The sequence below is a fragment of the Mustela erminea genome, chromosome 13, assembly GCF_009829155.1.
Source record: "Mustela erminea isolate mMusErm1 chromosome 13, mMusErm1.Pri, whole genome shotgun sequence".
NCBI classification, from domain to species: domain Eukaryota; kingdom Metazoa; phylum Chordata; class Mammalia; order Carnivora; family Mustelidae; genus Mustela; species Mustela erminea.
In genome coordinates, this window is record NC_045626.1 from 86,012,170 (window position 1) to 86,030,891 (window position 18,722).

Below are 18,722 nucleotides of genomic sequence, written 5' to 3' on the forward strand. Positions count from 1 at the left end.
CGTCGCACAGCTTGCTGGGAAAAAAAAAAAAAGGGTGGTGATAAGAGTCTCTATAGCAACGCGATTCGAGGAAGTGATTGGTTGTTCTTCTGAAAGGGGCGTGTAAGGCCAGGGAGGGGGCGGAGCCAAGAATACACCCTAGAATGCGCAGCCGGGAAATCGGAATGGGTGGAATTTAAGGTGGGGCAACTTCCTAGTTCGATTTTAAAGCAATTTTGGCCTCCTCCGGCTGCCGTAAAAGGGGTTGGGTTTGGTGTTCTCCCGCCAATTTAAACCCGTGGGCTAGAACCTGAAGAGATTAGGGACAGTTGTGGGTGGCAGGAAGAGGGTCGATAAGTTTGAGTGTTCTTCTTTAGTTTCTTCAGTTGCAGGTGAGGAGGGGGTAATGCGCTGCTGTAGAGACCTGGGGGTGGGTTCAGGTCGTAGTAACAGCGGCCTCAGCCCAGTTCGGGTGTTTTCCCATCAAGAAGCTGGCGGGAGTGAGTTTGAAGTCGGTTCTTGCTGGTCCGTTGTCCGGCGGGGAGCGCTTGTGCATGGGGGCCTAACTGACACTTTCATTTCACCTAATTCGCTAATCGGTTCTCCACCCAGCCTCTCGACTGATCAAAAATCGTTTATCAAATCAGGTCACTCGTCTCCTGAGTGTCTTTCCTCTGTAGTACCGAGCATAAAAACCCAATCTTAAAGTTGAGGATTCGTTTAGCTTTTGAACTGTTCCGTTTTTGCTGTGGCCCAGCAGCCGCCCCAAACTCCTTCCAGCCTCCGAGCCTTTGCACTGGCCTGCATTTCTTTTCTCTCTGAGCTTTGCAGAGTTGGCTTCTTGCCCTTGGGATCTCAGCTCCCATGTTCTCTCTTTCCTTTACCCAACAGGTTCTTCTTATGTGGCCCCTTGGCCCCCACCTGAGCATCGTTTAGTTCAAAACTTTAGCACTGTTCGTAATTGGGCACTTACTTATTTTTGTCGGGAGGTAACACAACAGTTAATAGGTGTGAATTTGAATCTTGTCTAACTATATCATTTACTCAATTTAGGTGACTTGACCATTTATTTAATCCCTGGCTCATGTCTCTGCTGTAAAATGGGCTGTTGTGCAGATTAAATGAGTAAAGCATTCAAAACTGCTGTGCATACTCCATACATGTTAACTGTTTTGTTTGTCCTTCTTAGACTAATTATAAACTTTGTAATGATGACAGGGCTTTTCTGCCTTCTGGGCTGTATTCTTGCTCTAGAGCACTCCCTGATACAAAGTAGGTAGCAGTAAACACTGGTTGAATGAGTGACTTGACAGCTCTGGAAGGTTGATAATATTTCTCTATTTTTTTCATATGTGCGGCACAGAGACCCATCAAAGTATTAACCCGAGCCTGTCCCTCCTGTCTTAATCTCCTTCCAACTCCCACCCAAACACACGAGCCACTAGAACTACTGTTTGTTCTAACAAGCTTTGTTTTGTACCTTTGCTCACACGCTTGGTAACAGCTCCTTTCCTATATTTAAAAACCTACTATGACCATAGCCTAAATGTTACCTGTTTTCACAAATGAAAATGATAAATTACCTAACGCTTAATATTGAGTGCTTGCCATGAACCAAGCACTGTTGCATGAGTATTTAAAACTCATTACCTTTGCAGGTACAACTATTCCTATTACAGGTAACTGAGAACAGAAGAAGGGATTACGTTGCTTTCTTGAAGACAACTGGTTATAAGTGAAAAAGCACCTTCACTGTGCTGTATGTTCCATAAAATTTAAAACCTACTTTTGCTAGCACTTATCAAAACAGTTGTAATTATTTGGTTGCTATTCTCCACCAGTGACTGATCAGGGATTATTTTTCATCTTCGTATTCTTTTCCAACTCACAGCACACAAAATGAGTTACATAAGTCTTGGCTGATGAGATGTTCAAGTGACTCTCCTAGGTTACAGGTATAATCTTTGATTCAGTCAGAAACCTAATCTAATTTTTCCCCTTTCCCCTTAGCATTTTCATTTACTGTTATAATACTGGAAACATTAATTGACTTTTTAAAAAGTTTCTTTGGAAACTTAACCATCCTCAGATATCTTCTCGGTCTGACTTTAGGTCTTCTGCTATTTATTGTTATACTGCTAAAAGGTTTATTTCAAATGAAAACTTGTTATAAGTTTAAGTTATAAGTTTAAGCTAGGCACACAACATATTAGAAGCTCTAGGATACATTGGTGAGATCAAATTTGTCTGATCCTAGACAGGTATATATATATATATATATATATATATATATATATATAGTTTTTTTTAAGATTTTATTTATTTGACAGAGATTACAAGTAGTCAGAGAGGCAGGCAGAGCGAGGGGGTGGGAAACAGGCTCCCTGCTAAGCAGAGAGCCTGATTTGGGGCTCGATCCCCGGTCCCTGAGATCATGACCTGAGCCAAAGGCAGAGACTTAACCCACTGAGCCACCCAGGCGCCCCTAGATGGCTATATTGTTCTCTGATGATAATCATAGCTCTAGTTCCATCTATCTTACTGGTCTGAAGTATCTAGTGACTAAAGAAATAACACAGAAAGGTCTTCATTGATTGGTGTGGGTGTGTGTGTATTTACTTATCTGTTCTCTAATTTTACAAGTTGTCACAGGGAAAGCAGTGGTTCCTGAGTCAGGAAGATAATCTCGGAAACATGTGGAATGATATTGAACTGTTGACGAGTGATGATACTGGAAGCGGGTACCTAAGTGTTGGTTCAAGAAAAGAACACGGAACTGCTTTATATCAAGTTGATTTGCTAGCAAAGATCTCCTCTGAAAAGGTACTGATTATGATGCTGACTGTTTTCTTTTTTTTTTTTTTTTTTTTTTTTTTTTTGGTTTTTTTTTTTTTTTGTTTTTTTAAAGATTTTTATTTATTTGACAGAGAGAGATCACAAGTAGGCCGAGGGGAAGGCAGAGAGAGAGGAAGGTAAGCAGGCTCCCCGCCGAGCAGAGAGCCCGATGCGGGGCTCGATCGCAGGACCCTGGATCATGACCTGAGCCGAAGGCAGAGGCCCAACCCACTGAGCCACCCAGGCGCCCCCTGACTGTTTTCATTTATAACACTTTTGCTGAGTGCTTAGTAAGCCCAGTAGTCACATGGTAAATGTTCTATAAATGGATATAGCATTTCTCAGGGAATCAAAGTTCAGTCTCAGATTACTGGAAATTTCCATCTGAATTCTCCCTTCATTGTCTTAGATCACTATTTCCAAAACTGAACATTTCATAGCTTTTCTTGACATTGGGACAAATAGAATGTAAATAAAGAGAAAGAATACCCACCACAAGCTCAGGAAATAAAACATTACCAATAGGTTTGAAGGCCCTGGGGTCCCTTCCCAATCCCAAGCTCCCCCTATACTCCACCCCTGAGTTAAGCATTCTGCTGAGGTTGACATTTATCCTTTCCATGGATTTCTTTACACATAATAATTTTCTTCTCTTTTTTGTTTTTTAAAAATTTTATTTATTTATTTGACAGACAGAGATCACAAGTGGGCAGAGAGGCAGGCAGAGAAAGAGGAGGAAGCAGGTTCCCTGCTAAGCAGAGACCCCGATGCGGGGCTTGATCCCAGTACCCTGGGATCATGACCTGAGCCAAAGGCAGAGGCTTTAACCCACTGGGTCACCCAGAGGCCCCTAATTTTCTTCTTTTAACAATATTTTTACTCTTCTTAGTCCAGGCTTGAAACCTTACTTTTGGCATCCTGTAGAAGATATTACAGTTAGTTTTTTATCTTACGTTTTCTTTTTCAGTAATTTGCATCTGATAAAATAATTTTTGTAAACAAAGGGTTTTTTTTGTAAAGAAAGTACATCTGACTTGTATTCACAGTATTATAGCCCACGATCCTTTCATTTCTCTTAGTAAGTCAATATAATATTTAATCCTCTAAGAAAAAAGATTTAAATGAAAAGAAGAAAAAAAACTATTAAAAACAAGATTATATCTTCTAGGGCTTGAAAGGAAGGGCCTCTCTTGGGGACCTTATTCATAAAGGACCTCAAATGTAGGCTTTTTGGCTTTTTTTTCAAGTGAGGTTCTATATGTATTCAGAGAAACTGGCTGATAGGATTTTAAAAAAATAGACCATGCTTTACACAGCGTGCATCCTATTGTTGAACTATACTGCCTTTCGTAGACTGTGAATCACAGTATTTGTAAATGTTCATGAGTAAAACAAATACATTATTTTCTTTGGTATTAAATTGTTATTTGTTAAAAGCAAAAATTTTAATTTAAAGTATACTAGGAGTTCTGTAATAAGAAAGTGGCTATTTTTAGCATTATCAGGAGCCTCAAAATATGGAGTAGCCCATGCCTCCCTTGAGCTCTGAGGACTCCTGTTGAAAAATAGTATGTGTGTACCTAGTTTCAAATACAGCTAGGAACTAAAATTCTGTCTGTTATTAGCTTGAAGTATCACTTGTCGCTCATAGCAAATGCTATTTTCAAAACCATATACTAAGCTCTTAGAATATAAAGTAACCTATTATGCCATATTTTTAAGATCTTTCCTGAAAGTAAAGCAGACAGGACAGCAGCAATAAAAACTACTTAGTTGCGCAAGTCAGTATATGCTGAATAACAATGAATGATACCGACAGTAAATGCAGTAGGAATTCAGGAGAAGGGGTGCCTGGGTGGCTCAGTGGGTTAAGCCTCTGCCTTCAGCTTGGATAATGATCTTGGGGTCCTGGGATTGAGCCCCGCATTGGGCTCTCTGCTCAGCAGGGAGCCTGCTTCCCCCTTTCTCTCTATGCCTGCCTCTCTGCCTACTTGTGATCTCTGTCTGTCAAATAAATAAATAAAATCTTTAAAAAAAAATAAAAAGGGATTTCAGGAGGAGAGTATGTTGTGGGTGGGGACAATTTAAGGAGCATTTCATAAAAAAATTAGCACCTAACTTGGTCCTTAAGAAAAAAGGAAAATGGAAACATAAGTTATCAAAATTTGTGAAGTGCAGCAAAAGCAGTGCTTCTTGGAAAATTTATAACATTGAATGTATAAATTAGAAAAGAAGAAAGATCTAAAATCAATAATATAAGTTTTTTGTTTAGGAAACCAGAAAAGTAAGGGCAAATGAAATCCACAGTAAATAGAAAAAAGAGTAAGAGAACAGAAAACAATGAAATTGAAAACAGGAAATTAGTAGAGAAAATCAATGAAATTAAGGGTTTCTTTGAAAAGATCAATAACATCTGTAAATCTCTAGCCAGGCTAAGTAAGAAGAAAAGAGAGAGAACACAAATTACTAAGATCAGAAATGAAAGAGGGGACATCACTACAGACCCTATGGACATTAAAAGGATGGATAATCAAGAAATACTAATAGCAGCTCTATGCCCACAAATTTGGTAACCTAATGAAATGGACCATGTCCTTGAAAGATATAATCTTCCAAAGCTCATACAAGAAGAAGTAGGCAATCTGAATAAGCCTCTATCTTTCAACGAAATTGATTGTATCAGTAATTAATAACCTTCCAAAACAGAAAGAACCAGTCTCAGATGGGTTCACTGGTGAATTCTACCAAACATTTAGGGAAGAAATTATAACAATTTTCTACAATCTCTTTCAGAAGATAGAAGCAGAGGGAATACTTCCTAACTCATTCTATAAGCCCAGCATTACTATCATACCCAGACCAGGTGAAGACATTATAAGAAAACTATAGGCCAAGACTTTTCATGAACAGAAATGCAAAAATCCTCAACAAAATATTATTAAATTGAATCCTATATATAAAAAGAGTTATAGGGGCGCCTGGGTGGCTCAGTGGGTTAAAGCCTCTGCTTTCGGCTCAGGTGATGATTCCAGAGTCCTGGGATCGAGCCCCGCATCGGGCTCTCTGCTCAGCAGGGAGCCTGCTTCCTCCTCTCTCTCTCTCTGCCTGCCTCTCTGCCTACTTGTGGTCTCTGTCAAATAAATAAATAAAAATATTTTAAAAAATAATAAAAAAAAATAAAAAGAGTTATATGTTACAGCCAAGTAGGATTTATCCCAGGTATGCAAGATTGCTTAAACATTTGAAAATCAGTTAATGTTTAGGTGAGGAATGTATTAACTAACCTTATTATGGTAATCATTTCACTATATATATGTATATTAAATTACCACATTTTACACCTTAAACTTACACAATGTTATTTGCAAATTATATCTCAATAAAGCTGGAAAAAAATCAATGTATTCCATTATATCAAGAGATTAAAGAAAATCACATAATCTTATCAATAGATGCAAAAAAAGCATTTGAAAAAATCTAACAATCATGATAAAAACTCTCAGTAAACTAGGAATAGAAGGAAGTTTACTCCATTTGATAAAGAAAAACCTATACCTAACATTATACTTACTGGGAAGAAACTAGAAACTTTCCCAATAAAATCAGAACAAGGCAAAGATATCCCTCTCACTACTTCTTTTCAACATCATACTGGAAGTCCCAGCTAATTCAGTAAGACAAGAAAAGGAAATAAGATGCATACAGACTGAGAAGAAAGAAATAAAACCTTGCACATGACTTGATTGTCTACGCAGAAAATCTGAAATGGTTGACAAAAAACACCTGAAACTAAAATACTTAGAGCAGTGTTGCAGGATATAAGGTTAAATATGCAAAAGCCAGCTGCTTTCCTGTGTGCCAGCAACGAACAAATGGAATTTGAAAATTAAATACATAATCCAAACTAATCTTTGTGACCTTGGATCAGGCAAAGCTTTTTTTTTTTTTTTTTTTTTAAAAGATTTTATTTATTTTTTTGACAGACAAGTAGGCAGAGAGGCAGGCAGAGAGAGAGAGGGAAGCAGGCTCCCTGCTAAGCAGAGAGCCGGATGCGGGGCTCAATCCCAGGACCGCGGCATCATGACCTGAGCCAAAGGCAGATGCTTAACCCACGGAGCCACCTAGTCACCCCCAGGCAAAGCCTTCTTACATGTGATGTCAAAAGCACAAGTGACAAGCGAAAAAAAATAGATAAATTGGACTTCATCAGAATTGAAAACTGTGTTTCCAAGGGCACAGTCCAAAAAGTAAAAAGACAACTCACAAGATGGAAGGACGTATTTATAGTTATCTGACAAGGAACATGTATCCAAACATTACAAAGGACTTCCAATTTAATTATAAAAAGACAAATAACTTGGTTAAAAAAGGGCCAAAGACCCTAACACACACCTCCCCAAAGAAGATAGATGACAAATAAGCATAAGAAATGATGCTTTGCATCCTTTTTAAATTTTTTTTTAAAAGATTTTATTTATTTATTTGACAGAGAGAAAGAGAGATCACAAGCTGGCAGAGAGTCAGGCAGGGAGAAGAGAGGAAGCAGGCTCCCCGCTGAGCAGAGAGCCCGATGCGGGGCTGGATCCCAGAACCCTGAGATCACAACCTGAGCGGAAGGCAGAGGCTTAACCCACTGAGCCACCCAGGCCCCCAGATGCTTCACATTTTGTCATCAAGGAAGTTGGATTTAAAACATCAGAATGTGGTGGCATTTTCAAGAATTGCCCCTGGAGAGGGTGACTATTGAAACAAGCACAAAATGAAGTGATTGGATTAAAACTTAGTGGGGGAAGAATAAGAATAGTTAACATTTATTGAGCATGTATTATATGCAGGGCTATCTTCTAAGCCTTTACATGAATTCAGAACTATTATTCCTGTTTTTCAGGAGAGTCTGTTGAGGTACTTCCCCAGCATTACTCAGCATTGTCAACCACTAAAGGGTCCAAATGCTTCGGGATACATTTCTGGGGCTCCTGCGTGGCTCAGTCAGTTAAGTGGCTGCCTTTAGCTCAGGTCATGATCCCAGGGTCCTGGGATTGAGCCCCTTGTCAGGCTCCTTGCACAGCAGGAGACTGCTTCTCCTTCTCCCTCTGTCTGCGGCTCCCCCTACTTGTCCTCTCTCTCCCTGTCAAATGAATAAATAAAATTAAAAAAAAAAAAAAGGACACATTTGCATGCAAAGCTGTAATTACTGGAAGCTGAAAATTAGAGACTCATGATTGGCTTGCATAATATTTTTTAAAATGTTGACTCAGCTGCAAATATTTAAAACTCAGAACATTTCACATAAAGATCCAGTTTTCTAGGTAAATTGGTTGTGGCCATGCCAGGGTTACATTTCTACCCGCTTTTAATCTGTTTCTGTTCCCTTTACTGTAGAGGGGGTGTGAGCCCTCCAGTTCACAGCACACCCTCCCCCACCCCCCACCCCCACACCCCAGGCCCCAGTCATATCTCAGACACTGAGACTTTGTGCCAGTCTTGGCTCATTCATTCAACTTGATGCCTGCCTGCTCCTACAGGCATAAGATCCACCCCCAGGAAACAAAGACTTGCCCATGAGAATCGCTTGCCCTTTCCTAGCAATCTTGGAATGTTTCCCCATTTGGGACTCTGAATGGATTCACGATATACCATAGAAAGAAAAGCTTGACTAATTAGAGATAAATAGACTAAAGAAAAAAGTTAACTTTTAATGCGGGTACTTGGGACTATGATGATGTTCTTGGTAAGTATTGTTAAACTTGCATAAGAATGTTTTATTTTAGTCCTGCTTTTCCCTCCCACAGGCCTCGTTAAATCCAAAGATACAAGCGTACAGCTTAAGTAGCGGGTTTATTATTGTGGTGGACCAGTCGGTATTCCTGCTTGATCATGTTTGCAGACTGCTTCAGCTACATCTGGAATTTGGTAAGTCTAATGCAATACAGCAAATAAATTGGAAACCAGGTATAGCTTGCTACCGATTTATACCTCATTGCCTTTTCTTTACTCTGTTATTTCTAAGACTTGAAATTGAACTAATTTCAAAAAATTAATCTGAAGTTTTTTAGAAAAAAATTTTAAAAATTTTTTTTAAAAATTAAAAAAAAATTTTAATTTTTTAAAATTAAAAAAATTTTTTTTTTAATTTTTAAAAGATTTTATTTATTTATTTGACAGAGAGATACAGAGAGTACAAGCAGGCAGAGCAGCAGGCAGAGGGAGAGGGAGAAGCAATTCCCCACCAAGCAGGGAGCCTGACATGGGGCTCCGACGTGGGGCTTGATCCCAGGACCCTGGGATCACAACCCGAGCAGAATGCATCTGCCCAACCTACTGAGCCACCCAGGCGCCCCTAAAATGCCTTTTTTGTGCTGAGTACTAGATGCAAGGGATGGTGAGATGATCCCTTCTCTCAATAAATCTAAGGAGTACATGTATATGTAAATACATGTAAAGCAACAATGAACTTTACTTGCATGATTTTTTATTTATTTATTTTTTAAAGATTTTATTTATTTATTTGACAGAGATCACAAGGAGGCAGAGAAGCAGGCAGAGAGAGAGGAAGGGAAGCAGGCTCCCTGCTGAGCAGAGAGCCCGATGTGATGCTGGGCTCGATCCCAGGACCCTGGGATCACGATTTAAGCCGAAGGCAGAGGCTTTAACCCACTGAGCCACCCAGGTGCCCCTTGCATGATTTTTAAAATTAGAATATCATGGAAACTGGGGTGTCTGGGTGGCTCAGTGGGTTAAGCCTCTGCCTTGGGCTCTGGTCATGATCTCGGGGTTCTGGGATCAAGGCCCGGATTAGGCTCCCTGCTTCCTCCTCTCTCTCTGCCTGCTTCTCTGCCTTTTGTGATCTCTCTGTCAAATAAATAAATAAAATCTTAAAAAAAAAGTAAAAAGAACTTAGCAGGAAAGGAGTCAGGAGGTATGCATGGGAGAAGGCAATCTTGATTGCAGTATGGAGGCAAGGAACTCCTATTTTGTAGAATCTCGTATCTACCCTGAATGGTCTACAAGAGTCACAATTTCACCATGAAATAGTGGGCTTTGTTAATGTGTAATGCGTTTGTGCAAAGTATTTATATCTTATGCAAGAGGGCTATCCTGAGTGCTCCAGTGAGCCCTGTACCATGTGTGGTTCTTCCATGCTATCTTCCCCTGCTCTACATTTTCTTTTTTCCAGAGAATTTACCACCTTCTTACATGAAATATAATTTATTATGCCCTAATTGTTTATCATCTATTTCTGCTTTGGAATTTGAGCTCCATGAAGGTGTGACTCTTTTGTTACTGTTCTCAGATATATGCAAAAGGCCTGGAACATTACTTAGCTTGTAGTAAGTGCTCAGTAAATATTTGTTGACTAAATAAAAGTATCATTATTTTTAATTTAATTTAATTTAATTTTTTAAAAAAGATTTTATTCATTGACAGACAGAGATCACAAGTAGCAGAGAGGCAGGCAGAGAGAGGGAGCGGGGGAAGCAGGCTCCCTGCTGAGCAGAGAGCCTGATGTGGGACTGGATCCCAGGACCCTGGGATCATGACCGAAGCCAAAGGAAGAGGCTTAACCCACTGAGCCACCGAGGTGCCCCTCATTCTTTTTTATTTAAATCACCACTTTTTTGGACATACTTAAGAGAAGCTTGGATAGTTGACTTTTTTTTTTTTAAAGATTTTATTTTATTTATTTGACAGAGGGAGAGAGATACAAGCAGGCAGAGAAGCAGGCAGAGAGAGAGGGGGAAACAGGCTCCCTGCTGAGCAGAGAGCCCAATGTGGGGTTCAATCCTAGGACCCTGAGATCATGACCTGCGCTGAAGGAAGAGGCTTAACCCACTGAGCCACCCAGGAGCCCCAAATAGTTGACTTTTAATGATAAAACTTGCACTTTTTTATATTGAAAATAAGTATTTTCAATGGAAGCTAGTAACTTTGATTTGAAATTTTCAGATACTGAAGTGGATGTAGTTGGCCTCTGTCAAGAAGGAAAGTTTCTTTTGGTTGGAGAAAGAAGTGGCAACTTACATCTTATTCATGTAACGTCAAAGCAAACATTACTCACTAATGTAAGACCCTGTTATGTTTTTCATTTTTGTCACCTAAATTTAAAATTACCTCTTAGACAACTAAAACTGTCACAAACCATTATTTAATATGTTTTTAATTAAAAGAATAATATCCTTACATTAAATTTAAGAATCATACCTTAGAAATATATGAAGTAAATGAAATACTGAAAAATTAAGCTTTGAATATATTCCTAGTATGCTTGTCCAAAATAGTTTACTGTTTTAAAACTAAATTGTTTGGATTATAGGCAGAATTATTGATAATACTAGGCTTTAAAGAATATAATTCTTGATTGGATTTTTCTGGGTTTAATCTTACCATTTGAAACGAATTTGCAATTAGGCTTTTGTTCGGAAAGCTAATGATGAAAATCAGTGTACTTACCGGAATCTTGTTATTGAGAAAGATGGTTCAAGTGAAGGTAAGTTTTTAAATTTTTTTTCAATATCCTCTGACTAATACCCAATAAAAAAATCAGATTAACTACAAATCTAATAATATATTAACTACAGTTCATTTTTATACCTCCTCTTCAATGTTAAATTTTCTAGAGGTTCCAATAATATTATGATAAGAAATAAGTTTTTATACTTTAGCTCTTTTGAGGGGGTTAGATGTACTTTCCCTGAATATAATATTCTAAATTCAATTTTATAGTTTTGAGAGTTCTATAGATTACCAAGGAGACGTTATATTCTTTTAAAATGTTTTTGTAGGTTTCAGCATGTTTATCATATTTTTATTTCAACAAATGTTAACTGGACCTTAATTTATTTCATTATATCTGTGATATTTTTTTTTTCCTGGCAAGGGAAGTTTGTTTTATAAAAGTTTCAAAGAAGTTAGCATTATTTTTGCAAATAACTTTTTCTAAATAAGCTTTATCTGTATCATTCCCATATTATTTGATGATTAGAATTTAATAATGAGTAAATTGACACATTTTTAACATAGGTCTAAACTTAAATTTTATTTATTTATTTATTTGAGAGAGGGTTCTCACAGGAGCAGGGACGGGTGGAGACAGAGAGGGAGAGAGAGACGTAAGCAGACTCCACACTGAGCAGGGAGCCCAATGCAGGGCTCGATCTCATGACCCTGGGATCATGACCTGAACTGAAACCAAAAGTTGGGTATTTAACTGGTTGCTTAACTGACTGCACCACCTAAGTGCCCCCAGACACTTCAATTTTATATTCATGCACCTGTTAGAGAAACTGGCTTGATTTTATTTCAATAGGTACTTATTACATGCTACTGCTTACAAACAGTGGATTTTTTTGTATCACAAACCTTCAACTTGCAAAAATTCAGCAAGGTAAGTAATGGATTTTTTTATTATTATTATTGATTTGTCGCAGTATTTCTCACTAGTTTTTTGGGTAAAATTTTATATATTCTCTGTTAGAACATTATTTTAGTTTCATTAGCTTCTATAAAACCAGATATACTTTTAAGTATTCATATATTACTATTAGGGCTGCAACAGAATCTGAAGGAATGTACATTGTGTACAGCCTTCAAGGAGTTTATAGCTTAGTCGGGGAGACAAGACACACATTAGCATAGTGATACATGCTTTTTGACGGAATGAACGAACCTGGAAGCTGAAATGACTGTATAAACACATTAACAATTCAGGCAGTAATCCATAGTATGTGCTAAGTGGGATGGACCATACATGCGTCTGAGCTGGGAGAGTTTGGAGAATCGGTTCAGGCATGTGTTCAACAAATATTTTTTCGTAGTCTTTGTGCCAAGATTGTACAAAGTCCTGGGGATGCCACAAGACTTAGTTCTCCATAGTTTAATGAAGAAAACAGACAAATAAAAGTGCTCTTCCAGAATGGTGTGCAAAGTGATGAAGACTTTACAGGTAGGACTTCAGAGCTTGGATAGGAGAGCTGGAGCAGAGAGGAGACCCCTGTAGGAGCGAGAAACATGGTAAGGGAAAGTATGCAGAGGCATGCCAGGGACTAAGAGGCAGCCTGGTGGGTACCCTGACTATGACATGTTGTCACAGTTGATATCTGTGGTCAAGGGCAAAACTGAAAAGTCATCAGTGCTTCTCACTAGAAGAATAGTGTATTTAATCTCACCTCTTGACACACAAGGGTGACTTGCATATATTTTATAGGTTAATACTATAACTTTAGTCTATTCTTTCCTTTCACGCAGCGATTGAGAATGTAGACTTCAATATGGCAAAAAAGGTAAGAAAAGAAAACCACATTGTCCTTTTGAAACTTATATTTAATGTTAATTTAGGAGAGTGTTTCTGGATATTATCTAAGGTTGATATTTTGGTATTAGGGTGATATAACATTTTAATAACATTACCGTTTTTTAAAAAAAACAACATTGCCCTTGAAAAATGCATTTATAGGGGCTGACTCTTTCATTGGAGCATGTGACTCGACCTCAGGGTTGTGAGTTGGAGCCCTGTGTTGGGTGTAGAGATTATTTAAAAATAAAATCATTAAAAGAAAAAAAGATGTAATTAAAAATAAAAATAAAAATGCATTTATAACAGATTGATTTAAACTCATTTTTATCAATCTTTCTAAGGAATTTGGACTGTGGGACATATGACATTCTTATTTTTTTAAATTTTGCAGTTACAAGGACAAATCAAGTCTGCTTTCATTTCTGTGGAAAATTATCATACTCTTGGTTGTCTCAACCTCGTGGCTGGAGATTTAGCAAGTGAAATTACCGTGATAATTGGGGTAATTCTTTCTATAAAATTTAATTTTTTTGCTTCAGAAGTGTTTCTTCATTAGCATATAGTTTGGGTTCAATTACAATTTAATTCATAATGTGTAACAGAAACAGAAATTGTAAAATTAAGGTTGTAAAATTAACTCAATAAGAACACCTAAATTTCTATATTGGAAAACATAGTCCATCTTTATTTTCACTAATTTCTATCTGAAATTTAGCATTCCTTTCAATTATGAATCTAGGCCAAAACCAAAAAGTCTAATTATATTCAAGGAGTGTATTCTAATTATATTCAAGGAATAAGCAACAATTCAATAGAATTATGGCATCTGTAACACTTCTACCTGCCAGGTTTGTATTTTATATTAAGAAACAGTCACATTGGGGCGCCTGGGTGACTCAGAGAGTTAAGCCTCTGCCTTCGGCTCAGGTCATGATCTCAGGGTCCTGGGATCGAGCCCTGCATTGGGCTCTCTGCTCAGCAGGGAGCCTGCTTCCCCCTCTTTACCTACTTGTGATCTCTTTCTGTCAAATAAATAAATAAAATCTTAAAAAAAAAAAAAAAAGAAAAGAAGCAGTCACATTTCTCTATCCAGTTCAGTATTTCATTAGGGTTTCAAATGACTTAAAATTAATGTTTTTGAATTTTTTATCAAAAGTCTGTGGTTACTTTAATGAAAATACTTAACCAAAAACTATATCTCATCCAGCTGGAGAAGGTCTTAGAGTTTACCTCATGTCTTTGGAGCGATTTGCATGAATGTGCCCACTCCTTATTAAAAATTCATGTAATAACAAACAGCCAAGTTGGCTGTTCTTTCTATTCTGTTCTGTTGAAAACAGACTAAGAGAGGAACTGGAAGATAAAAGTTAGTTGGGCTTGAATACATAAGTATATTTTGAAATTAGTAACGTGTACAACTTGGGTGTTTCTATTTCGAGGAGACTTCAGATCTAAGAACCAAATTTGCAGTTGACATGGTGTTTCATCTCTGTAGGGAACTGGTAATTGTGCATTCTCAAGATGGGAACCAGACTCGTCAAAAGAAGGAATGACAGTTAAGAATGTTATTGATTCAGAGATTATCAGAGGTAAAGTAAGTTATTGAATCTAGTTGGGATCATTCTGAGTGAGTTTTAATTTTCATGTCAGTATGCTAAGTCTGGCAAATGGGCCATTTTACTTTACTGCTCTGAAACAAGCCAGATTAGTGTGGTAATTGTCCACACACATGATTGTTCTTGACCTGTTGCAGTGTTTACTCTTCATTTTGGGAGCTTTTCCATTTTAGTGGTCATCTAAAAATACACAGAGGCAGGAATATGAGAATGGGAGCTTCTCCTTTAAGGGTAGTAGTTCTGCCTTTCCGTAAACAATGGTAGTTTATTATTTAAGCATGGCTATCTATAACACAAAAATGTAATCTTTACACACCTTGCTTTCTCTTTTGTAGGTGCAAAGAAGTTCCAGTTGATAGACAATCTACTTTTTGTTCTTGATACTGATGTATGTTTCTGATATTTCTCCTTCAAATTTTTTCATTTGGTATTATGTTGAGTAAAACAAATTTGTCAAACTTAACAAAGACAAGGACTTGAGCTGGGGTGGATTACTATCTGGTGTGCTGTGCTTTATTTCAGTACACGTATCAAAAGAGAGATCCTACAGTGTAAAACCTTGAGATGTCATTAAGACGATATGTCCTTGAAATGTCTCTTTTTGCAGAATGTGCTGAGCGTCTGGGACATTTACACGCTGACTCCTGTATGGAACTGGCCTTCTCTTCACATCGAAGACTTTCTTCTTACCACAGAAGCAGATTCTCCCTCAGCAGTCACGTGGTACATTATGACACTAGTAGTGATTTCCCTTCTGTTATAACCAGGTTTCTTAATCATTCATTATGTATTACATTCTACCTAACCCTCTGGACAGACTGACAGGATAAGGACCATTCCATTGTTAGCCCAATGCATTGAGAACATATGGGCATTACAAACCTGCAAGTGGTTATGTTAGAAAGGGTGTCAGTCTGGACCATGAGCATGAAGAAACCAGGTTCAATGTCCTCTTAGGAATCAGTTTTAACCTATTCGAATATTCCTTTGACTTAGCCTATATCTAGCAATTGGCAGAGCTTATTTGGTTCACTTAAACCTTCTTTTCTCTTTCAGGCAAGGGATTACAAATCTCAAATTAGTAGCTCTGACAACTACTACTGATAAGAAGGTATTAGAAAATTCTATTTCACATTTGTCCACATTATGTGTTAGAAATAGCATTAACTAATGTGGAAGTGGTTCAGTAGGACCCATAGCATTTTAACTCTTTGTTGACACACACTTGACAAATCAGAAATAATCCTGCAGAGTTCTTTTTTTTTTTTTTTTTTTTTAAAGATTTCATTTATTTGACAAAGAGAGAGAGAACACAGGTAGGCAAAGAGGCAGGCAGCCTCTGGTCATGATCTCAGGGTTGTGAGATTGAGCCCTGCACTCAGCGCAGAATCTGCTTGTCCCTGTCCCTCTGCTCCTCCCCGACTCACATGCACGCACTCTCTCTCCACCACCACCCCCATAAATAAATAAATAAATAAATAAAATCTTTTTTTTAAAAAATGGCTCTAAGTCTCCACCTCCCATTTAAGTGGAACATTGCAGAATTAAAAATATCCACAAGAAAATGTTCATTAGAGTGACTCATAGTTAGGAATTACATTCACCTTAAATACAACTTGTAGAATGAACTTCAGGCGTATTGTTTTTCATCCAGCAGACTTGGAAGTTGGAATAGAGCATAATTTTATATGTAACATTTAAATAATTCACTAATGGACTTAGTTATAAAATTGTTTTTTGCATTTAGCCTTGTACCAAATATTTTAATCTAGGCTCATGATTATGAAGTACTATCTTGTTATAAATTTATATGACCTACTAAACTAATTACTCTTCTGTTTTTCCTAGATGAAAAATCTCATGGTTTATTCATTACCTACAATGGAAATACTGTATTCTTTGGAAGTATCTAGCGTTTCCTCTCTGGTCCAATCCGGAATTAGCACAGTATGTTGATGTGTATTTTGTACTTTATAATAAAAAACCATTAAGTAAGCTAGGGGGCGCCTGGCTGACTCAGAAGAACATGCGATTCCTGATCTCAGGGTCCCGAGTTTGAGCCGCACGCTGGGTGTAAAGATTACTTAAATAAACTTTTTTTTCTTTAAAGTTAAGTAAACTAAGCCTGAGTGGAAACTGGTATAATACCTGGATAGATCTCAGGTTGACAAGCATATTTCATGTTACCAGGTATTTTCAAATACATTTGCCAAATACTAGTCTTCATATAAGGAAAAGAAAGGCATATTATTTAAATAAAACCTGAATCATCTCCTTACTCAGCTCTCTTGTGTTTCTGCAGGAAATATGATAAGTAATTTGGGGGGAGGGTCATTGCTTTTATGTATTTACCTTTTAATTATGACTTTGTTAAAAAACGTGTTACGTTTGTTTCATATATATACACACACACATGCACAATCACACGTGTTGCACGCGCACTCATACACACACACACACACACACACATATTCTGTGTTTTTCCAAACCACTTGTATTTACTTGCAGAAATCATGGCCTGTTGCCCCTAAAGGCTTCAGCAGGTCTCTCCTAAGAATAAGGTCATTCATCTATAGCACCATTATCACTCAGAAAATTTAACATTAATACAAGGCTATTATGAAACATACCATCCAGATCCAGATTTTATCAATGGTGCCAATTACTTTAAAACCCTTTTTTTTTTTCCCCTTGATCCAGCATCCAATCAAGCATCATGCTTGGAATTTTGTTGTCACGGTCACAGGGTAGTCTGCTTTAATAGTTCCGTAGTCTTTTTGTTTTTGTTAGACCTTGACATTTTCTGAATCCCATCCTGTTGTGTTATAGAACGTCTCTCTGTTTGGATTTGTCATAATTAGATACATGCTGAACTTTCTTGGCAAGGATACCACAAAGGTAATACTGTACTGAACTGTGTCACATTAAAGGGGCTCATGCCCATTTGTCCTATTACTAGTAATGACAAGTATGATTACTTGGTTAGGGCAGTTCTGCCAGATTTCTCCGCTGTAAGGTACTTTTTCCTGTTTGTAATTGCTGAGTAAATTCTGTGGTATTATCCTGAGACTCCAGGAATATCCTTTTTCCCAGTGGCTTTTGGACAGTGAATTTAGAATCCGTTGATGGATAATTCTCACCCAAACCAGTTGTTACTTTAGTAACTAGAAAATGAATTATTTCTGTATTTCAATTTTAAACATTTTTTTTTAATTGTAGGATACCATATACCTTCTGGAAGGAATTTGCAAAAACGATTCAACGTAGGTCATGTTTTGTTTTATCAAATAAGCTGTTAAATAGCAGCTAACTTACAGTTTGCTTATTAATATTAATGACAAATACACTTACAGTGAAAACTTTTTTCAGCTTTTCTAAAGATTCAGTCTCAGTTGTGGTACTCAGATGTCTTACGGAAGCTTTACCAGAAAACAGGTAACTTCTCATTTTATTTTAAGCTCTACCACTTAATGATAAACTTAAATTCCCTGATTAATAAAAACTTAACTAAAATTTCTTTTTCAACTTGTCAGATTGAGTCGGTTACTTCACAAACACAGATTTGCTGAAGCTGAGAGCTTCGCAATTCAGTTTGGACTAGATGTTGAGGTAAATCATTCATGAATTCATTTGTTCATCAAACAAGCTTTTGTTCATGCGACGGGGACTGGAGAGACAGACATGTTAAGCGTAATTGGAATTTAATGATCAAGCCTATAATTAAGATATGACCAAGGTACACTAGGGATTCAAAGGAGAGATTGACGCTTACTGGGGTGGAAAGCCTTCACGGAGGAGGTAATTTTTATGTCAGATCTTGAAGATATTCCAGATGGTCCGGGAGGAGGAGGGGAATTCTAGGTGCAAAGACAGCATGAGTAAAGTGAGGGAGGCTTTTAAAAAATATTTATTTATTCATTTGACAGAGAGAGAGAGAGACAGGGAGAGAGGGAACACAAGCAGGGGGAGTGGGAGAGGGAGAAGCAGGCTTCCTGCGG

At 37.6% G+C, this 18,722-nt stretch overlaps 1 protein-coding gene across 3 annotated transcripts in view; it reads left to right on the plus strand.

Annotated features, from left to right (window-relative positions):
- The first annotated feature begins 5 nt into the window (after nucleotides 1–5).
- KNTC1 (kinetochore associated 1) overlaps nucleotides 6–18,722 on the plus strand; it is an 80,740-nt gene continuing 62,023 nt past the window's right edge. Inside the window, exons 1-16 of one of the 3 annotated variants that reach the window (XM_032309827.1) lie at nucleotides 6–180; nucleotides 2,623–2,802; nucleotides 8,607–8,727; nucleotides 10,762–10,877; nucleotides 11,224–11,302; nucleotides 12,122–12,199; nucleotides 13,060–13,094; nucleotides 13,500–13,610; nucleotides 14,604–14,697; nucleotides 15,060–15,112; nucleotides 15,332–15,447; nucleotides 15,781–15,835; nucleotides 16,573–16,671; nucleotides 17,944–17,987; nucleotides 18,094–18,159; nucleotides 18,258–18,333. In XM_032309827.1, the coding sequence (XP_032165718.1) occupies nucleotides 2,674–2,802; nucleotides 8,607–8,727; nucleotides 10,762–10,877; nucleotides 11,224–11,302; nucleotides 12,122–12,199; nucleotides 13,060–13,094; nucleotides 13,500–13,610; nucleotides 14,604–14,697; nucleotides 15,060–15,112; nucleotides 15,332–15,447; nucleotides 15,781–15,835; nucleotides 16,573–16,671; nucleotides 17,944–17,987; nucleotides 18,094–18,159; nucleotides 18,258–18,333 (1,272 nt within the window). In that variant the 5' untranslated portion in view covers nucleotides 6–180; nucleotides 2,623–2,673. Of the gene's footprint in view, nucleotides 181–255; nucleotides 372–2,622; nucleotides 2,803–8,606; nucleotides 8,728–10,761; nucleotides 10,878–11,223; nucleotides 11,303–12,121; nucleotides 12,200–13,059; nucleotides 13,095–13,499; nucleotides 13,611–14,603; nucleotides 14,698–15,059; nucleotides 15,113–15,331; nucleotides 15,448–15,780; nucleotides 15,836–16,572; nucleotides 16,672–17,943; nucleotides 17,988–18,093; nucleotides 18,160–18,257; nucleotides 18,334–18,722 lie in introns of those variants that run through there. The other 2 variants (XM_032309826.1, XM_032309828.1) reach the window with 2 other exon arrangements.